The sequence below is a fragment of the Hippocampus guttulatus genome, chromosome 21 (genome assembly GCF_054856545.1).
Source record: "Hippocampus guttulatus isolate MCC_2025c chromosome 21, RoL_Hgut_1.0, whole genome shotgun sequence".
Taxonomy (NCBI): domain Eukaryota; kingdom Metazoa; phylum Chordata; class Actinopteri; order Syngnathiformes; family Syngnathidae; genus Hippocampus; species Hippocampus guttulatus.
In genome coordinates, this window is record NC_141281.1 from 12,810,586 (window position 1) to 12,830,151 (window position 19,566).

The 19,566-nt window shown below is 61.3% G+C and overlaps 1 protein-coding gene across 2 annotated transcripts in view; it reads right to left on the reverse strand.

Moving 5' to 3' along the window:
* Window positions 1-6: 6 nt before the first annotated feature.
* LOC147187241 (histone-lysine N-methyltransferase 2C-like) overlaps window positions 7-19,566 on the reverse strand; it is a 37,719-nt gene continuing 18,159 nt past the window's right edge. The window contains exons 31-75 of one of the 2 annotated variants that reach the window (XM_086102344.1): window positions 19,296-19,373; window positions 18,717-18,848; window positions 18,459-18,491; window positions 17,938-18,381; window positions 17,277-17,350; window positions 17,017-17,208; window positions 16,748-16,852; window positions 15,757-16,219; window positions 15,058-15,680; window positions 14,414-14,599; window positions 13,926-14,224; window positions 13,722-13,858; window positions 13,273-13,641; window positions 12,336-12,721; window positions 12,079-12,166; window positions 11,605-11,997; window positions 11,416-11,530; window positions 11,040-11,106; window positions 10,607-10,670; window positions 10,302-10,534; window positions 9,692-9,994; window positions 9,363-9,473; window positions 8,139-8,900; window positions 7,499-7,888; window positions 6,775-6,936; window positions 6,174-6,475; window positions 5,918-6,093; window positions 5,753-5,844; window positions 5,566-5,685; window positions 5,438-5,480; window positions 5,235-5,350; window positions 5,023-5,112; window positions 4,770-4,940; window positions 4,462-4,589; window positions 4,167-4,359; window positions 3,839-4,048; window positions 3,111-3,475; window positions 2,455-2,567; window positions 2,251-2,387; window positions 1,524-1,651; window positions 1,247-1,448; window positions 1,047-1,163; window positions 785-858; window positions 602-710; window positions 7-515 (exon numbers count right to left, since the gene is read on the reverse strand). In XM_086102344.1, the coding sequence (XP_085958470.1) occupies window positions 423-515; window positions 602-710; window positions 785-858; window positions 1,047-1,163; window positions 1,247-1,448; window positions 1,524-1,651; window positions 2,251-2,387; window positions 2,455-2,567; window positions 3,111-3,475; window positions 3,839-4,048; window positions 4,167-4,359; window positions 4,462-4,589; window positions 4,770-4,940; window positions 5,023-5,112; window positions 5,235-5,350; window positions 5,438-5,480; window positions 5,566-5,685; window positions 5,753-5,844; window positions 5,918-6,093; window positions 6,174-6,475; window positions 6,775-6,936; window positions 7,499-7,888; window positions 8,139-8,900; window positions 9,363-9,473; window positions 9,692-9,994; window positions 10,302-10,534; window positions 10,607-10,670; window positions 11,040-11,106; window positions 11,416-11,530; window positions 11,605-11,997; window positions 12,079-12,166; window positions 12,336-12,721; window positions 13,273-13,641; window positions 13,722-13,858; window positions 13,926-14,224; window positions 14,414-14,599; window positions 15,058-15,680; window positions 15,757-16,219; window positions 16,748-16,852; window positions 17,017-17,208; window positions 17,277-17,350; window positions 17,938-18,381; window positions 18,459-18,491; window positions 18,717-18,848; window positions 19,296-19,373 (9,188 nt within the window). In that variant the 3' untranslated portion in view covers window positions 7-422. The remainder of the gene's footprint in view (window positions 516-601; window positions 711-784; window positions 859-1,046; window positions 1,164-1,246; window positions 1,449-1,523; window positions 1,652-2,250; window positions 2,388-2,454; window positions 2,568-3,110; window positions 3,476-3,838; window positions 4,049-4,166; window positions 4,360-4,461; window positions 4,590-4,769; window positions 4,941-5,022; window positions 5,113-5,234; window positions 5,351-5,437; window positions 5,481-5,565; window positions 5,686-5,752; window positions 5,845-5,917; window positions 6,094-6,173; window positions 6,476-6,774; window positions 6,937-7,498; window positions 7,889-8,138; window positions 8,901-9,362; window positions 9,474-9,691; window positions 9,995-10,301; window positions 10,535-10,606; window positions 10,671-11,039; window positions 11,107-11,415; window positions 11,531-11,604; window positions 11,998-12,078; window positions 12,167-12,335; window positions 12,722-13,272; window positions 13,642-13,721; window positions 13,859-13,925; window positions 14,225-14,413; window positions 14,600-15,057; window positions 15,681-15,756; window positions 16,220-16,747; window positions 16,853-17,016; window positions 17,209-17,276; window positions 17,351-17,937; window positions 18,382-18,458; window positions 18,492-18,716; window positions 18,849-19,295; window positions 19,374-19,566) is intronic. The other variant, XM_086102345.1, reaches the window with a different exon arrangement.

Sequence of the window (19,566 nt, forward strand, 5' to 3'; positions counted from 1 at the left end):
GCCATGTTGTCCAAGATGTAAAATATTTTATTTTGATGAACATGTTTCCAAATCAGGGTCCACATAATAAAAAATCAATTCATAATCATGATCACACTGTAGGGGGGAAAAAAGCAAGACGGGGCATGGTCACCAACAAAAATGGACACAATGGCAAATAAACAAAACAATTGAAAATGGATCTTGTCCAAAGGGTGATTTCATTTTTTTTTTTTTTAACCAGACTTTATTTACATGCTGCCACTCGCCGCCAAACACAAAAGGAGAGTGATTAAAAAATAAGTTCTTTTAGTAATAAATACAAAAACAAACCAAATGTATTTTACACCAAATCATCTGCCGGTCTTTCTACACATTTACACACAGAGGACCAGCCTCTTGCTCGTTCGCTCAGCCGTCCGCCCGCCAATCCGACTCTCGGCTCAGTTCATCCACTTGCGGCAGTTGAAAGCGCCACAGTGACACGGGATCTTGTGCTGGTCGTCCTCCAGGTCAAACTTGTAATCGTAGGACAGCTGCCGGACAAACGCACGGAAGGACAGACGGAGTTGAGCCGGCGCGGCGAAGCAAAGGACGGCCGCCGAGGTGCGGCGCCAACTACCTCTTCTCCCCTCTGAATGCGTCGACAGGAGCTGATGATGATCTTGTTCTCCTTTTCCACGCTCACCACCTCAGTCATGCAGTTGGGGGCACACGAGTGGTTGATGTACCTGTCGATCAAAAGCGCGGGTGACATCAGTGACGCGGCGGCGGCGGCGGCCGTCATCATCGGGCGCCGTCGCACCTGGCGGGTCCTCCGGCGATGGTGGCGTCGATCACGTAGTCGTTATCGATCCGGAACATGTACACGCCTCGGTTCTACGCACACCAGACAAAAGTTAGGACGTCAACGCTGCGACTCCCGATCGAACAACGCCGACGACTGCGCCGAGGGTCGTCCTCCAAGCCGCCGTCAAAATTGTACTTGGAAAAACAATGCGCGCCACTTTTTTGGGGGGGACCAGATGAGGACGCGTTGGGCGGCGAGAGCCCTCCAATGAGGTCACCTGACTCTCGTAGAGTCTCTCCTTGCGGTTGGCCACCTCGCTCCTGATGATGGCGCCGATGTACTCGATGACCATGGTGCACTTCTCGATGTCTCGTGCGGCATACAGCCCCAGGCCCTGCACGGATACACGCAAACGTGCACGCGCGAGTGACCGCCTGGCCGGCCCCGGGCCCCAACGGGCGTGGCGGCGAGGCTCACCTGGATGCGCGAGCGCGCTAGGTAGACGTTGGTTTTCCAGTCGGTCTTCATGCGGCGATACTGCGCCAGCTTGGAGTGGCGCCCCTGGTGAGCGCCCGCCACCGTCTCGCCCGGCGACAGCGAAATGACCCCTGGGACGGCGCCCACGATGGCTCCCACTGAGCCCTGGCACCGCGGCGCCATGCTAGCCAGCAGGTACGGCCTGATATGGGGGAGGGAGGGGGGGGGGTGATAAATCACAGGTGGCGAGCGGACGGACGCGCGTCGCTCGCTCTACCTCTTGGCCTGGCTGGCTTTGGGCTCCGAGCGGGCCGAGCCGGACGGGTTGAAGGCCAGCGGCCATTCCATCAGCGGGTTGCGGCCGTAACGGAAGGTATAGCGCTCGCACGCCTCCACGCCTGGTAACTGCGCACACACGCATACAGTCAGGATGGCGGCGCCGGCCCTCTCAAGATAAGCCCAACAGCACGGCCGCCGTGACTCCATGCATGAAGAGAAGATCATGAGATGCTTTTTCAAAGTCTCCAAATGCTATATCGGGTCACGCCGAGATGAGGAGAAGGCCCTCGTGTCAATTGTTTTGCTCTTAGGGCAGTGCTGGCTAACAGACCCGCTGGTTTTGCAGCATCAAAACAAAGTAAGGCCGTTGCCAAAATCAGATGCTCAGCTTTTCTCTTCACGGGAAACAAAGTCGAAAAATGCACTCCATTGGCTCTTGCCGTCAACCGCAAATGACCAAAGGCAGAAAACGGGAGAGCCGCCGCGGTCGCTCGCCGAGGCCCGCGCAAGCGTTGACGACGAGCGGCAAAACGGCCGCATTTTGCCGCTTCGTTCGCAATATTCATCCGAGCGCCGCGCTCGGACCCACGGAGAACACGTTGGCGTCGGCAAAGTTTTGGACTTGACTTTCCCCCGAATAAGGCAACGTTTCGGAAGGACCTTCCGCAGCCGCGCTTTTGCGATCCCACGCGAGGTCGCCCAAAGCCTTAAAGGAGCCCACGTACGGACTCGATGATCCTGCGGATGGCCGAGGCGCTCAGGCCAAAGAGGTCTTCTCCTTTCAGGAAGTCCGGAAAGAGTTTGAGCGTTCCGCCGGAGCTTCTGAGCCGCGCCACGGGTTCCAGGATTTGCTCCCACACACCTGCGGGCAAGTCGGGGTTCAGCGGGCCGGCCGGCGGACGCGCAGCCGGCCGATGGGCGGACGTTACCTTTGGGCGTGGGCGCCGTCAGGACCAGTTCGTCGTAGCCGTTCTCCACCACTTTGACCTTGAAGAGCGGCCGCGCCTCCTGCTCCTCGATGAAGCACATGTATTTGCAGCGCCTGAAGGTCAAAGCGGGTCACACTTGTGTCATTCCAGTTTTGTTTTGTTTTTTTTTTGGGGGGGGGGGGGGGGATTTTTCAATTCCCCTTTTTACAGGGTCCCGAACTGATTTCTGCCTTCCAAATGAGAAGAGCCACTTGACCCCGCCCCCCCCCAAGAGGGAGTACTTCTTCTCACATGATCTGTACAGAAGCAAAACAAGTCGCGTCTGACGTGAGAAGCGGCATGTCGATCGGGGCCGTGGGCTGGAGAGGCCGCTTTAGAGCGCCTCGTCGAGGGGGGCGGAAAAGCACCGCGACGCCCCGCTGGCACTTACGCAGGAGAGGCTTTGAGAAGATACATCGGGCCGCACCGGTCGGCGTTGAATGAGATCCGATGGACATGACGTTTGAGATTGCCGAGTTGTCAACTTATTTGATTTTTTGGGAAGCTTTCCATTTTGGCAGGCTCGCTAACAATCACGAGACTTGCCCGCGCCGCGCCAAGAAACGCTCCCGTTCAAAAACCTCAGCCGGCATCGCGCGGGCGCTCGCGTGCGTTACCTGTCGCCGTGACGCATGCTCCAGTAGATGCGGTTGGCGTGGTAGCCGACGGGGAAGATGGCGGCGGCGTCGTGGAAGGCGCTCATCTGGCGGGGGAGGAGCCTGCCCACGGAGCAGAAGAGAAGGCTGCCCACGCGGAAGCTGTGCCGCCGCTCTCCGCGCTGCACCATGGCCGCCACCTGCCGCGCCTCGTCCCGCTGCACGTACACGCGGCGGAAGACGGCGAAGCAGCGCAGCTCCGAGTCGTAGGGGTCGCGCGGCCACGCGCGGGAGTCGGGGGGCGGCGGGCCCGGGGCCGAGGACGGCGAGCCGCCGCCGGCGGGGCCCGTCCTGGGCCGGTGCAGCTGGCACAGCATCGTCTTGTCCTGGGAGGCCACACGCGCACGCGTTTGTCTCCGTTTCGGAAAAGGACGGACGCACGGCCTCGACGGCGCGCCGACAATCTTGCGCGCCATTCGTCACCTCCGCCTGCCGAACGGCGCTAGCGTCCCAAAACAAGGAGACCGCTCGTCTTCCGAGATGAGTGTGAAATGATAGTCGAGTGTCGTGGCTCCATAAATTGCACCGGTGTGCTCTCAACTCTTACGAGAGGTCATTCAGAAGCTTTTGTGGGGAGAAGCGTCACTTCTTGACGGATGAGCACCGCCCAGACGGAGTCTCGCCCCCCCCCCCCCCTCCATCGATGCAAAAATCAACAACAAAAGCCAAGCATCGCCTCCTCTTCTTACCTTGAAGAAGGTGCAGCGCGCCCTGATGGCGCAGGTGAAGTGGTACGTGTTGGTGCAGCGCAGCCGGTTGCAGCCGCCGGTGGCGCCCGTCTGCTGGCAGTGTGCGCAGCGGAGCGTCAGACCGCGGCGCAGCGCCGACTCCACGTTGATCAGAGCGCCAGCCTGAGTCTCGTACACCTCGCTGGACCAGAGGGCGCAGTTCAGGTGCACCTGGGACACACGCGTACCGTATGTGCAAAGCCGCGTACCGTATGTGCAAAGCCGGCGGCGGCCGACGACGTCGCTCGGCGCAGCGAGGTCACGGGCCCGACGGGCGCCGCGGACTCACCCACAAATCCAAGTCGAGGTTGAGCAGTCTGGCGGCTCCGTCGGTTTCGCCGTCGCCCTGCTGGTGGCAAAAGCAACACCTGCGCTGATCCACGGGAAAGGGCTCCGGCCGCAGACACGCCCCTAACTTCTTCGACAAGGCGTCCACTTCCTCCTCGGTCGGCGCGGCCGCCGTCTTGTCGGACACGGGGCCCCTGGGCCGGAGGAGAGCGCACCAAAAAATGACGCGCGAGCGTTTGAAAAGTCGAACGGCAACATAGGCGGATTCCGAAGGCTGGCGATTCGGGGCCGCCCACCTGCTCAGAGCCACGTCGGCGTTCCAGCGTCGCCAGCGTGAACTCTTCAGGCGCTTGCCGCGCCGACCCGGCGGCGAGTCGTCACCCTCGGGGAAGGCTTGGGGGTGCGGCTTCAGTTTCACCTTCACCTGTCAATCACGGACATTCGAGGGAAACCGCGGGAAGGGACGGCGGCGTATCGAACAAGGACGTTGTTTTCGACTCGGCGGACAATTTGTTTTTCCCCCCGAAGGCCAATGAGCGTATGCGCGATAGCCCTCGCGCGTTGCGGCCTCGTCACCGATGTCAAGCGCCACCGCGTTTCCCACCTTGAGGCCGTCCGCGCGGGGCCGGGTCTCCATGGTGACGACGGAGGCGGAGGGGAAGCGGGGGGGCGGGGAGGCGGCGGCGCTCCGCGCGGGGGCCGCCGGGAGCGAGTGGACGGCGATGGACGACATGTTGTTGGCGTAGCGGTGCTGAGGAGGGGGCGGGATCGCCGGCTGGGGGGGGGGGGCACAACAGAGACATGACATCATCCTTCAAGTGGCGATCGCGAGCCTGCCTTCGGGTGGCGCATTGCACCTCGTCGGCGCCGCTGCCGCCGCCCTTCGGACCCGACGAGTAGAGCGCCGAGCAGTTGGGGCTGCAGAACAGCAGACTGGGAGGACCCTCCTGAAATGCCAGCGCGGCGCGCATGAGATTTCTTCAAGGTCAAACACGGACGGACGGGCGGGCGGGCACTTTGGACTTTTCAAGCAAAAGTCAACCGTCGCAGGAGAGCTCCTCCTCCTCACCTCTTTGATTTTGCGGACTCCGTTTCCCAGCAACACTTTGCAGAAGCTGCACGACGGCGGCCTGGAGACGGCGGGCCGGCCGCCGCGTCCGCGTCGGACCGAGTCTCCGCTCGCAGCTGGACCAAAGGTCACTCGATAGGTCACGCGACAACGCCCGCGCGCCATCCGACACATGCAAAAGTAGCAAAAGGAAGTCTACGCACCGGTCGGCGGCGCCGCTCTCTGCCGCCCGCCGCTCGCTGGAGCCTACGCGCACAAAACGTGCAGGATTTCAAAGCACGCATTCAAAGCGCACGAGTGCATTTGCGCGCGCGGGGCTGAATAACGGCACCTCAGGTAGCGGCGCCGAGACTCCGGCCAGCGGGGCGGGCGGGTCGAGGCTCAGCCGGTAGCCGACGTAGGCCGGCACCCGCAGCAGCTCGGCCAGCGTCGCCATGACGGCGGGAACGTTCTGGAAGGACGGCGACATGGTCGGAGGACGACTCGGGTAAAGGCGCGCCGCCGCCGCGCACGCTTACCTGCGAGGCGCTGGGGTTCAAGGCGACGGCGACGGTCACCAGATCCGATCGGCGGCCAGGCTCCGTCTCGACTTCCCGCTTCAGCGCCGAGCCTGAAAAGGGCCGAGGGCGCAAACGGGTCAAAGGGAAAGAGCCCGGGGCGAAGACGAGCTCGGCGGGACCGACCTTTGCCCCGGGAGCAGGGCGTCATGGGAATGGGCGGCGACGGGCAGGGCGACAGCGCCTCCGTCTTGACAAAGGACAGGTCGGGATACCTGCTGACCTCCGCGTCGGCCACGCTCTCGGGGGACGAGGACGGGACAAAGCCGTCGGGGCCGCCGCCTGGAGACGAGTCCCGCGTGCTGATTGGACAAAAGACGCGGTGTGAGCCAGCGAGGCGCCGGCCGGCGAGCGCTCGGTCCGGCGGCGGGGGGGACGTCACCGTAGTTCTTCCTGGTTGTTGTGCGGCGGCGTGGGCAGGGAGGCGGGCACGTCCACGTCGGCGGGCCCGCGCGGCTCTTTGCCCTCGGACGCCGGCCCACCTTCGAAGGGGGCGAGGGACGCCCCCGGGTCAGGCCCCAAGGCGGCGCCGTGCTCTCCGCCGGCCTCGGACGGGAGACGCCGCGCGTCCTTCCCGCTCGCCGCCTCCGCCGCGGCGAAGCCGTTGAGAAGCTTCCGCTTGGCCGCCGGAGGGGGGGTGGGCGGCAGCGAGGCCGGAGGGGTGGGGGGGTTGCCCAGGATGTTCTGTTTGGGACGAGAAGAGACACGGCCTCAAAATGTCCCGTTTGCAGTTGCGCTTCCTCTTCCCTTTTTGCCACTGGACGCAGCAAAGACTATTATCCCGACAAATCAACTCCTGAATGAATGTCATTGACCTTTTTGCTCAATTGCGGTCATCTCGAGACAGACGCTAGACGTCAGATCGCGGATGTCGATTGCTTTCGTTGGAGCCGAAGAGGACCAACATCCGCCGCGAAGTACGTACGTCGATCGATGCGCGGCGTCGAGTGCCGCGTCCCCGCAGAGCGCCCCCCCCCCCCTACCTTGCACGCAAGCTGCGCGTAGTAGTCGGCGACTCCGTCGAGGCAGGCGTTGCCGAAGGAGCCGCTCAGCACGGAGTCTCGGCCCGGAGACGAGCTGCCGTACGGGGGGAACAGGCTCAGGTCCGGGCCCAGGACGGGCTCCATCAGGGGCAGCGCCGACGGCTGAGGGGCCCCAAAACCAAAGACACGCTTCAATCAATCCAAAGCGAACGGATTTGATCTTTTCATTTGGCGAGACAGTTGTGGAGTTTTTCTCACAATTCTCATCAACTTCAACAAAGCAGTAGCCGAGGGCAGGTGAACATTTTCGACGCCGAGTAAGATTCAATATGTGGTGTCAAGTTGTCCATCTTTTTTTCTGGCTTTTTTCCCCTTTCATCAAGTTGGCTTTTGATTCAGTCAATTCAAAGGGAAAAAGGCAATCTTGTGACAAGTGTTTTTTTTTTAAAAATGAGCGCAGATTGTGTCCCGACGGCCGTCTGAGGGGAATTGGAGCCGCTGTCTGGTGTGTGACAGCGCCGCCGCATAATGTCAAGGCTGTGCTGGGAATCCTTTAGAATTCGGCGTTCAACGCACTCAACTATTCTCATGAGAAATCCCTCGCATGGCGCTCGCGGAGTGATTGCGGTGACCGCGTTGGAAATCATTCACTCGCTCCCGACGGCTTCTGAGCAAAATGTCGAAATGACAAATAGGAGGAGCTCGCCGCGTGTCGTCGGCTGACCTGCGTGAGGCGCGTCGTCGGCTGCTCCGAGGCAGAAGACGAGCGGTTGAGCGCATCGTCGTTCTCCTCCTCGTCCTCTCGCCGCCGCCTCTTGCACTTGCTCGGGTTTTTGTCTCCGTCGGGCCGCACGGCTCGTTTGCAGCGCCGGGGCTTCTTCCCGGACAACGCGTCCGAGACGCCGGGAGGGCCCGTCGTCACGCGGTCGGGGAAAGCGTCGCCGTCCTCATCCTCGGAGCGCGCGCTTTCAGCGGAGAGCCCGCGTTGGACGCCGGACGCCGCGTGGCCACCGGGCGACGCCGTGGCTTTTTCTTTCAGCAGGTAGCGGAGCAGCTCTTTCCCGGGGTCGGCGCACTCTGACTTTGCGGGATCGCCTCGCTCCTCACGCTCCTCCTGCGGAGAAACGCGTCGAGCGCTGAGGCCGAAGTGTCCCAACCGCGGTGACCGACGACTTATTAGCGAGACGTCGTTACTTCATCTTTTGCCATCTGCGCTATACTGTCGATTTTCAGGCTTGCGGTGCCAATGAAAAAATAATAATTTTCTTTTTTTGGATTAAAATCAGACGGCTAAGGAGAGATCAATTGAAAGCCGGCTAATCTTGAGGGAGCGCTGCTGTTCGGACACGCGTGACGCGACGCACCTTGACCTCCGTGCGGCTCCCGCAGAGGAGGGCTCTCGGAAAGTCGGCGGCCACGAGAGCGCCTCTCTCCTGGCTCGCCGAGCACACCGACAGCTGCCTCTCCAGCTCAGAGGACGGCGCCAGAGCCGACGGGGGCGGGTCGGGGCCGGCCGCCTCGGGAGCCGAACGGGACGCGTCGGCCGAGGCCGGGGTGTCGTCCGAGGGAGCCGACGGCGGCGTCCGGGCCCCCGCGTCCCGGCCGACGCTCCTCCTCCTACCGGGGCCGTCCTCGGGCAGGATGTTGGCGTAGAGCTGAGGAAGACGGGACGAAGCCAAGGGGACGCGCGGGGCGGCCGACGGCGAGGAGGAGGCCGAGTCGGGGTCGAACGGACGACATTGACCGGCTCGATCGGGGGGTGTCGGAAGGCCGCCCGGCGGACGGATCCGGGCCAGACTGCCGGGGGCCCGGGGTCCAGTCTGCGGGACGGAGGCGCCCGCCTCCGCGGGCGAGAGGCCGCCCCGCTCCGGGGAGGCGCCGGCCGGGCCGAGCCCCCCCGCGCACCCCCGCCGCGGCGGAGGGAACGGCGGCCCCGTCTGGCCCCCCGGCGTGCCGGGGGGTGACTGGAGGAATTCCTGGGGCAGCTCGGAACTGAAGAAAGGCACTTGCGAGAAAGCGTCGCCGCCGGGGGCGGGGCCTAGGATCCCGCCGCCCACCGCCGGCCCCGCGGCACGCGGCTGGACCGGATCCGGCCTCTGCTGCTGCGACATCCGATGGCGCTCCGCCTGAGACGCAAGGAATGATGATGGAACATACACGTCGAGGAATTTGGGGTTGGCCGCAGCAGGTGGATCAGTCAAGCCTTCCTTTCATATCGGGAATACGAAGGGAAGAGTAAGCAAAATGTTTTGCTTCTCTGTGGCCGTTTGTTGAAATCACAAAAAAATCCTTTTCTTTCAGTATCGCTTTTATATGTACGTCGACAGGATATGGATACGCGTGGCTGTGTGCTGCGTTATCCTGGGTTTAGATGTCGAAAAGCTTTTGTTGTCGTCTTTCAGTGCAGGACGAGCCCCCGACTATGTCCCCTGTGCACGTAGGCAAGATGCGACTGGGGAGGAGGGAATGACGAATGATTCTGCATTTGGAATCATTCGTCATGGCGACTCCCTATTCACGACACAAGTCTTTTCAGAGAACTTCTTAGTGTGCGTGCGTGCGTGCGTGCGTGCGTGCGTGCGTCTCACCCCCTGCTGCATGAGTTGCACTCTGTGTCGCTCTTGCTGCTCTCTCAGTCTTTCCCTCCTTTCCCTCTCCTGGAAACCCTCACTGAATGGGTTGTTGTCATCAAATTTGACCTGGGGGAGCAGAAGGAACGGCGAGCTCACCATCGACGTCGTCGTTCGCGCCCCCGCTCGTCACGTCGCACATTTCCAAGCCATCGTTTCGATGTTTTCTTTGCCCGACGCGTCAGTTTGTCGCGTGCCTCCGGCGCATGAGCGCAATACAGCGCAAAACGTACCGGGCGGCACCGAGCCCGGTGGGAAACAACGTCGTTGGATTCCCGGCCCGTTACCTGAGGCGCCGGGGCCGATGCGTCGCGCGGCGAGACTCCCCCGTGGCCCGCGGCGGGTCCCCCGACGGCCGAGGCGAAGCCCGCCGCGGCGGGCGCGAGCCCGGGCGCCGCGGCCGAAACCCCGGCGCTTGTCGGCATCTGAGACGCCAACGTGCGCCCCATCAAGGGCGACCAAGCGGGAGGGACGTTCCGGACGGCGCTCTGCAAAGGCTGGGGGAGCGTGGCGGCAGGCGCGTTCTGCTGTTGCCGTTTGCTCCTGTAGTCCTCGATGAGCGCCGTGTGATCCTTCTGCTGCCTCCGGATCTGAAGCGCAACAGGCAGCGTTTTCCGAGGTTTGAAAGTGGAATCAAGGGGAGGAAAACCGACCGATTCCTTCCGCTTCAGCTCAAGCGGTCAAGTGGCTCTTATGATTCAAATCCAAAATCATTTGAAACACTCGGCCTTTTTTCCGGAACGCGTCTACTACCTTTGATCGATAAGACGCACAAAAAAAAAAAAAAGTGAATCGGAAGGTCCCGTTTGCATCGTTTGGAGCGACGCGCCACACATTCAAAGCGCAAAAGCGGCCGAGTTGAGAAGTGGAAAAGCGGGTGGGGAAAAAAGCCGTTACCTGCTCCAGCTGCTTCTGGACGGCGGCCTGCTGCTCGAGCACGCGGCGCAGCTGGGCGGCGTCGTCCTCGGCCGGCGCGCGGCCCGCTTTCTTGGCTGTCCTCCGCTTGGCCGACAGCGCCTTCTTGGTCTTGCGGTGGGCGCCGAGCTGCTCCTCCAGGAGGCGCTCTTGCATCCGCAGGAGCCGCTGCGTCTCCCCCAACCACTCCTCATACTGCCGCCTCCGAGAGTCGTCTGCGGCGCGCGCGTCACAAGCACGCGTCACCGACCGGCAAAGCGAGCCGCTCGACATCGGGAGCAACTCACCGATGAAGCCGGCTCCAAAGCCGGGCGGGTCGGGCCGCGCCGGCTGAGGGTCCACGTCGGGATCCTGACGGGAGACGAGAAAGACACTTGCAGTTTTGCTCTTGCCGCGAGTGCCCCTCCTGACCTTTGTGGCGCCTCGAGTGTGCCTTTCAACTACCGGTGTCCGACGCATCCCGCCTGCCGCGTCATTTGTTGAAAAGCAAATCGCGTGGCGTCTACTTCCTGTTACTTCTCAACATTGCAAATCCTCCCCACGAGTCTTTCAAGGCTTTTTGTGCAAACAGTTAGCTCTTGAAAATAACTTGAACAAAACAGTCTGACTTCTGCTATATTGACTTTGGTAAGAATTAAAATCACGATTATTCTTTTTTGTGTTGAGGGAGGGCGGGGTAGGAAGAGAAAACAAAAAAAACTTTCAAAGAAGAGAAATCACCTGTGCCACTGGAAGAGGAGTCTGACTTGCGGTGGCCTGGGCAGCGGCGGCAGGGGCCGGATGAAACCTAACAAATGAACCCCCCAACATGTGAGTGGAAGCCCACAGTGACGCAGAGTCAGCGGTGAGCCGACAGGGAAAGGCCTCCGCTGGCCGAACCCCGCCAGCGGCACCGGCCTTGATATCAACCCCGTTTTTCAACTCTTTTCTTCTCGACGCCGGCTTTTGGCTAGCTACCCCGCTTCCGGCGCTCGTGCGCATCAAGTCTTATATCTCATCCTCTCGGTGTCGCCACGTCAATCGAGTCTGCCTTCTCAATCCATCGCGCCGGCGGATGGAACTCGCAACTAGCGGTTCCGCGAAAGAGCGGCCGTACCTGTTGATGACCATGTTGTTGAGGCCCAGGTTGCCTTGGCTCATGACTTTGTTAATGCCTTTCAGAGCCACCATCTTGGCCTTCATGATGGGATCCGAGATGGAATCAAAGTCCGCTGCACACACAAAGCTTTTCACAGCAACGCGACAGCAAAACGACGGCCGCGCCGCAGCCGGGTCGTCGGCTCACCCGAATCGAGGATTCCGGGCTCCGGGGTGGACTTGTGTATGATCAGGGCTTGCATCTGTTTCTGCTGCTGCTGCTCCTGGCGCTCCTGGTCGAGGAGGTCCTGCAGCAGGAGAGGCTGCTCCTCCAGGAGCAGAGGTTTGCCCTTGTTTTGGTTCTGGCTCTGCTCCTGTTCCTGTTCCCGGCTCCGGCCCTGGGCCGACACTTCCCGCTGAAGGGGCTGCGCATTGGGGTTGAGCGGGAGGCAAGGCCGGGGGAGCTGGAGGGACAGCGAGCGAGGGCCGGAGTCAAGGGGGACAGCCTGAGGAACGGGACCGTGGCCGGAAGGTGGCGGCTGCAGAGCGAGGTAAGCCGAGCCGGGTCCGGCCGCGCTCCGCTGCGAGCTGCCCTGCGGACCTGGAGAGGGACAAAGGACGCGGTCGACCCTATGTGCCGACTCGCGAGCTGAGACGAGTCGCATCCTGATCCGGGGTTCACCTGGAGCCGGCGGAGGGGTCGGGGCGCAAGACGCAACTTTTCCTCGTCCCTGCGCTTGGGGCAAAATGCTGGACTCCTTCGATTCCACCTGATGGGACACAATTGTTATCGAGACGCCACCCGGGCTTCTCTCACGACACACGGATGAATTTTTTTTCTCGTCACGAGAAAGGGAACTTTCGGCCCCGAGTTGAAGTGGCCCTCTCGGGTACATCTCGTCACGTTACGACTGCGGCGTTCCGAGTCTGAAAGCCTACCTTGGAAAGGTGCAAAGCGGAGCCGGGCAGGTCGGAGCCTGCCGCCGCAGCCGCAGAAGCTCCGGCGAGTCCAAAGACCCCGTCCGGTCCGGGAAGCTTTCCGGGATGCGCGAGCGGAGCGGATGGGGTCGGGCGATCCGCCTGGATTCTCTCCGGGTTTTCTTCTTTCACCCGACCCCTCGAGTCGGCGCGGTCGTCCGTCTTTTGGGGTCCCCCCTTCTTGGGGTCACCGACAGACTCCCCGAGGTCGAGTTCGTCGGCGAACATGTCCTTCTTGTCCTCCAGGTCGAGCTCAGGGTCAGCATAAGCGATCAGGTCAAACTTCCCCGACAGCAGGAAGTCATCGAGATGGAGGTCGTTCGGACCCAGGTCCAGATCTTCTTTGCCTAAAGTGGACAAGTGGCACGCGGTACCCGTCAGGTGACATCATAGGAAACCCGTCTCGACTTTGGAGCATGTCGAGAAACCATTCTGGCCAAAATGAGCAGCGCATTTACTCAGCGTCTTGTGGAAAACAAAGCAACAAACAAACAATGTTGAGATTTTCTGCACAAATTGACACTTTGAATCGATGAGTTTGAACGCTCAAAGATATGTTGAGCGAGACAAGACTTACCCGGCCGGGTATTTCAACGTTCCCAAAAGCCAACGTTAATAAATGATCTTGGGGGCTATTAGATATGATGTTGAACAGAACTCCGAAAAAAGATGTTTCTGCTGAACTTTCTGTGCTGGCTCGGACCGGTCGACTGAACGATTCGAGGCTCCCGCCTGGCGCGCTCGCTTCTTATTGAGGCAGCTTAGCGGTGCCTTAAACATGCTCCCGCTGGCCGGCTGTCTACCGCTTGAGGGAGCGCCCGATGAGCTATGCGACAGTATTAAGATGAAGATCGAGATCTCCTTCAAGCTGCCGGTGGCCCGAGACTCTCGTTCTTACCGTCTTCGGGATCCAGGTTGAGATTGAGGTCAACTAGGTCTTTCACCTCCACATCTTCCAGATCTTTGACGGCAGACTCCACGCCCTCCAGGTGCTCCTCGATGCCCTCGGCCCCCTGGAGCGCCATGTCGTTGCCCTGCGCCGCCGCATGGACCGGGTTGTGTTGATCCTGCTGGTTCAGCTGCACCATCAGGAGCACAGGCTGGCCCGCCGCAATCTCCCGCGCCCGGGCGCTCGGCGGCGGCGCCTCGGCAACGAGGGAGAAGGGCAGCCTCAGGCGGTTCTCCGGGGCGCGGTGGCGAAGCTCGATGTAGGGCTGGCCCATGATGCTGTGTTGCTGCACGGGGACGGGAAAGGCCCGGGGGGCGGCTGCAAAACAGTTGCGGGGTCTTCAAATCGCAGGCGCAAACGCGGCGAAGCGCACCTCAAGCCGCGAGCGCCCTTCTCACCTGCCAAGTCGTGACGGTGCGGGCCGGCGGCGACCGGCTCGCCCGGGAGAGGCTTCCTCATCTGGGCGGGGGCCCCGAGCCCGGCGCTGGGCGCCGATACCGGGGGAGGGCGCGGGAAGGGGTCATGGGGACCGAACCTGAACGGGAAATCGCTGAAAATGCCGCCACGCCTACGAGCGCGCGTATCGCTGCCGTCGCTCTCACCTCAACGGCGTTCCTCTCCGCGCGGGAATCAAAGATGATTTGGGGGCCGGACCTCTGAGCCGTTCCCCCGGAAACGCTCCCGGCCCGGGAAGGCGCAACGTGCCCGGGTAAGGCGGCGGCGGACGTCCAAACACTTCGGCGAGCGCTTCGTCTACGACGCCCTGGGGCCAGTGGCTGGGCGTCGCCGAGCCGGGGGCCGAACCGAGAGCGGGCGCGAGTCCGGCCTGGATGCCTTTCTCCTGCCGCGTGGCGCTCTTCTGTTGTTGCTGCCTCAGAATGAGCTGGCGCAGCCTCTGACGCTGCGCCGGCACAGACGTTTCAGGATCAAGAGACATTTACAACAGCCTACCGAAGGCCCGTGCGCTCGTACGCCCTTTGTCCTCACGAGCGGGACGACGACATGTTACTGGAAGGACTCCTGTGCCCAGCTGACAACCCTTGGCCAAGGACTACACACTCACGCCGCTTTTGCAGAAGAGTAGTCGCACCTGTCTCAGTTTCTCCTCCGAGTCGCCGAGCTGCGGCAGCAAGCCCAGCGGTCCCTCTGAGGAAGCCGCGCCCACCGCCGCCATGTCATCGGCCGCCATCTTGTCCACGGGTGAAGCTCCGGTGGTCGCGTGAGCCGCCGCCGATCTGTGGTCGGACGTCCCGGCGGTCCTGGCAAAGCAGTCCTGCTGCGGCGACGGACGACGGCAAGGAAGACCTTCTCACTTCAACATTTGCAGTACCACGGTACTGGCGATTGGCACGCGGTGAATGACTCTGGCTTGGCTAGCAAAAACTGGTTTGGGTTTTGGGCTCCCGCCACCGCAGGGATTCATTTTTGAGCTGCTTCATGAGCTGCAGTGCGTCTATCATCTTAGCGATTGTAATGTCAATAACGGCCTACGGTCTCCCTTCTGACAATCAACCTCATGTAACTTCGCCGTTTTGACCGACACTCGACACATTCAAACTTCGGCCGTAGAGACGAAGGCTAAAATCATCGTTCGGGCCATTTTTCGTATTTCCTCAACCACCCGTCTTGGTCGGGCCAATTTGTTTCCTGATGGCGCCACTCGAGAACGCTCAGGCGACAAGTTTGACACGATGCGCGATGTTGATGCAATGAGATACGACGAGGGCCCCTTACCTGCTTGCGGGTCGCCGTCTCGCCACCGAGAGGAGATCGCATGAGCCGAGGAGCCGGGCTCTCCGCTTCGGGGGTCTTCTGAGGGTCGGGGGTGGAGGCTCGCTGGGCGTAATGGTCCAAGGTCAGAGTGCTGCCTGGCAATCCGGGCAAGTGCGCGGGAAGCGAGGGGTGGGTGTCCGACCCGGACCCGGGGCGGGAGGGGCAGGGGCGGCGGCCGCTCGCCATATTCGAGCGGTCGAGACGAAGGTACGAGGCGTCACCATGCGGGCCGGAGGCGGGGGGGTTGGCGTAGGCGTCGGACAAAGAGGACCGCTGGACGAAGGGCTCGGCCATTTGACGGTCGTAGTCCTCCCCGGGGTTACGCGGTGCGGGCGCGTAGGTGTTGCGCTGAGGGGAGCCAAGCTGCGGATGAAGAGCGGGGTCCCGAGGCCGCGGGAGGCCGATGTCCGCCGTTAAGCCGGGCTCCCTCCTGGCTCCCGGAGCCGCGCCGTCAAATAATTCCTGCTGCAGCTGGTTTTGGGGTGGCATGGGAGCTTTAAACAAGCCCCCTTGAACCTGAGACCTATGGTACACCTGGGAGCCCGAGGGGGGGCTCTTCATAGCCGCTCTGCTGTGCTCCAGGCCTAAATGACAAAAAAAAAAAGCAGGTCAGAGGCAGGAGATATTTGGCGGTGTCGGTCACTGCCAGGGGCCGCCTACCCGGCTGGAGTGTGAGCGCCCGTGAGGCGTCTGAGGCTTTGGAATCCGGCGAGGGCACGGGAGACCCCGAGGCGTCTCGGGCGGGGGAGGTGCCGAGCGGGGGGCAGTGCTGAGTGGAGGCGGGCCGAGGAGTCCCCGCCGGCTTGTTGCAGGGGTCCCAGGGAGAGGCGGGGCGGGATGAAGGGGGGGAGAACATCTGGGGGGAGGAGGAGGAGTGAGGGGAGCGGGGGGAATGCGGATGGGACGAGTAGCCGGAAGGTGGCGGCGCTTGCGGCCTGAGGAAGACGTCGTCAGCCGGCGACGAGCCCCGGAGGAGGCCGTGGCGGGCCACCGCGTCCGGCGAGGTGCCCGCCCGCTGACCGGCCGAGAGCTGCTGCTGCTGCTGCCGCTGCTCGCTCTTCACCTGCTCCAGCTTCTGACTGGCTTCCATCTTGGCCAGTTGCTTGCTCTTCTGACGCATTTGCTGAGGACACAAAACGCAGCGGCGAGGTTACGTCAGCGTCCGGCGGCGTTAAACCTGCCCCGCTTCCAAGACCGCAATTGCTCGAATGTGCGCGCGCACGTATCAACATGACATCACTCAGGCAGGACGTGGAGCCCAAGAGAATCCTGGCAGGTGGTCCTGCTCTCAGGTGGAGAAGACCGCCAACCCACCCCCCAAAATCAGACACGCAATGAAGAGGAGTCGCGTGGCAGACGTGGACGGCTCAGAGCTTCGTCACGACGCGTCTGGACGGGCCGGCAAGAAATCGCTCGCAGTGAGAAACACGAGCGCCGCCTGCATCCATGAAGCTGAAATCCTCACACGGCGGCCCAGGAATTCAACTCGCGGCCCGGCGATACCGCGCGGCCGCCGCGCTCGCCGACGCCGACGGGGGGGGGGGCACGTTTCGCGAGCAAAGCGGCTCCGCGCTAATCGGCGGCACGGCGAGAGGATTTCAGGGGGTCACGGATGCAGGCCATCGGGAAGGGGTTCACCTGGAGAGCTTACCGGAGCCTCTTTGCCACCTCCTGCTAGAGATGCCTGGAAGGGACAACCTTTATCTGTATTTTCCTGCCTCTTCTTACCGGCTCGCCATCTGTCTTTTACCTCTCCCTTTTCAATGACACATCAGAGACATTAGTAGAGGAGGCGGGAGCGACGCTCGGCACCGTTCACACAAGTATCAATCAACAGCATCAGCCTCTGGCATGCGGGGCGCGCGGTGAGCGTGGAATGAGCGGCGCCCCCGTCCTTCGCCGGCGCACAGGGCTACGCACCTGTCTCAACTTCCACTCCTGTTCCTGCTCCGACTCTCGGGGCCTCAACGGGTCTTTCGGGGCCGAGTCGGCGGCGTCCGGGCAGACGCGGTCGTGGAGCCCCCGTAGCGGCGGCTGCACGTGCCTCGGGGGCTCGGCGCACACGTGGACCTTGTTGATGCGCTGAGCCGCACGGTTGTCCCGCGCGCGTTGCTGCGAGACACGGCGCCGCACGGTCAGGACAAAAGGCAGCGGCGCGGCCGTGACGACGAGGCACTCACCACATAAGGCGCTCTGTCCTGAGAGCTGGCCTTCCTCCACAGCTTGGCAATCTGCTTGACTCTCGTGGACCACTCTGACAGAGACGCACACAGAACATCGGCCATAGGTGTGCGGCTGCAGCAAAGCGAAGACCCTGAACCACCGGCGCCAACATTCACAGAGAGGCTCCTTCGCAAATTCAACCGATACGATTCAAACACCGTGACTTTGCCATCAACAGTTTTCAGTTAGTTCTGCGCCTCTTCCGGACAGTCTCCCGTGCAAACGTAACGTGGCCGCAACATTCACTCGCTTGGATTTGCGGTGAAGAAGCAGATGGGCGGCTCCGAATAAAAATAAAATATCATCTGAATACTTCTCCACTTGAGTGGCGGGAAACGTGAGCTGTGGTGGAGCACGCAAAAAAAAATAAAAAACCAAAAAACTGGAGGTTGAGCTTGGTCAACAGACTCTAGCATTCAAAGGTTTTGGCCCCGCTTAGAAAAAAAATTGTCCTTATTCTTCAAGCAAAATGACTTTTTCCTCCGGTGAAGAGCCATCACCATGATGTGACATTTGTGTTTCGTGGCGTCTCGTGTCAAATCTTTCTTGCCTGCTTCAAATCAGCCCTGAAACTCTTTTGCCATGTTGCTGCGCATGCGTGCGTGCGTGCGTGCGTACCAGGATACTGCTCTCTCAGCTGGGGGAAGTTGGTGTTGCAGTAAAGCACAGGCGCGACTGTGGCCTGCTCCCCGAGAGCCTCCTCTTTCTCCCACTTCATCATGCTCCTCTGAGCCGTCGACATGGTGTCGCGCTCGCCCTCTGCCGCCCTCTGGTCGGTCGGGGGCCGGCAGGGGACGGAGCCGCCGCAGACGGGAACCCCCGGCATCGGGCCTAAGCGGTGCGGGTCGGGAGCGCTGCCCGCCAGGCCGTTCGGCGGGGCCAGACGAGGAAATGCCCCGGTGCCTATCGACATGCCGCATTCAACGACGACGTTTCCTTCAACCGCTGCGCGCGAGTACGTTTTGCTGCCAGCACCAGCGTGCGTGGATTGGTCGTGTTGCTGGCTGCCGTCTGGGCTGAGCACGGCGGTGAAAAGGTCTTCCACGTCTTTCCCTTCCAGCTCTGCGTACATGTCAGCAAGATGCGTCAGCACGGGGTGCAAACGTCAGTGGGGTGCCGGCGCCGAGACGAGGTCCTACCTGGAATCTTGTACAATTTGCTGAGGAGGGCACCTGGAACACAGCCGCAAAACAAAACTGTTTCAGCAACAGCTCCCCCCTCCCCCCCGCAGCCGTCTCCCTGCTGACGTGGGTTCAATGTCGCACTTGTAGGCACAGAAGTAGGACGCAAGTGCATTGTACACATTGGTGATGTCCCGACATCCACCTCGATGTCCGAATGCCGCGGCAGCCGGAAACCGTCAAATGCAAGCTGGAATGTGTGCGGCTTGAACTCACCGTCTGTCACCATCTTGTCCAGCTCCGGGTTTAAGATGGCATCCAGAGGCTCTTCGTGCAACGCTTTCTGACCTTGCCCGCCGCTTCCTGTCAGCTCGGAGGTCACCAAGGGCTCGTTGATGTCCAGGCCAGCTGAAAAGACATGCCACCAACAGTTACTTGGTTAGGGCGGGGGCTTGAAGGTCAAAGTGCCGGACCCAGCGAAAACGCACGATAATTAGCAACAAGGCCCCAAAATCCCTTTGGAGTGATTCGGGACTCCGGAACAGTGGCAACGGGGATAACTGCCACCAAAGTATTACGAGTCAGGCCATGCGGAGAGGCGCCTGTCTGGCGGTTGGCCGGGCAACGCCTCGGGCGAGAGGACGCCCTCCTTCCCGCCAAAGCTGCCGCCCCCGCCTCCCCACCTCGGATTTAAGGTCCATCTTCAAATGTCAGCCCAAAACCCGATATCAGCAACTTTGAGATTTTGTGAATCAGCATGCATTGCGTCTTTTGTTAGCTCGCGAGCTAAACGAGTCAAGAAAAGAAAGAGGATGGCGATATGATGGGCAAGTGCTGCAGTCCCGCCCCCGGTACCTGCGTGTCCGCTGGTCACAATATGAGGATGAGTGTTGAGAACGTCACACAGATCCGCCAGCGCCTCGTCCGACAACGCTGCTCGCACACACGCACACACACACACACACACAAGCAAGCAAGCAATGAGGTCACCACAGAGAGCTGTGTTGAGAATCTGTCCCCATCTACTTGAATGTGACCACCTTGGGATTTAACAACTGCTTGAATCATCAATTCCTAGGTTGCTCACACTTGCAGATTAATCAATTCATCAGATTTGGGAAAAAAA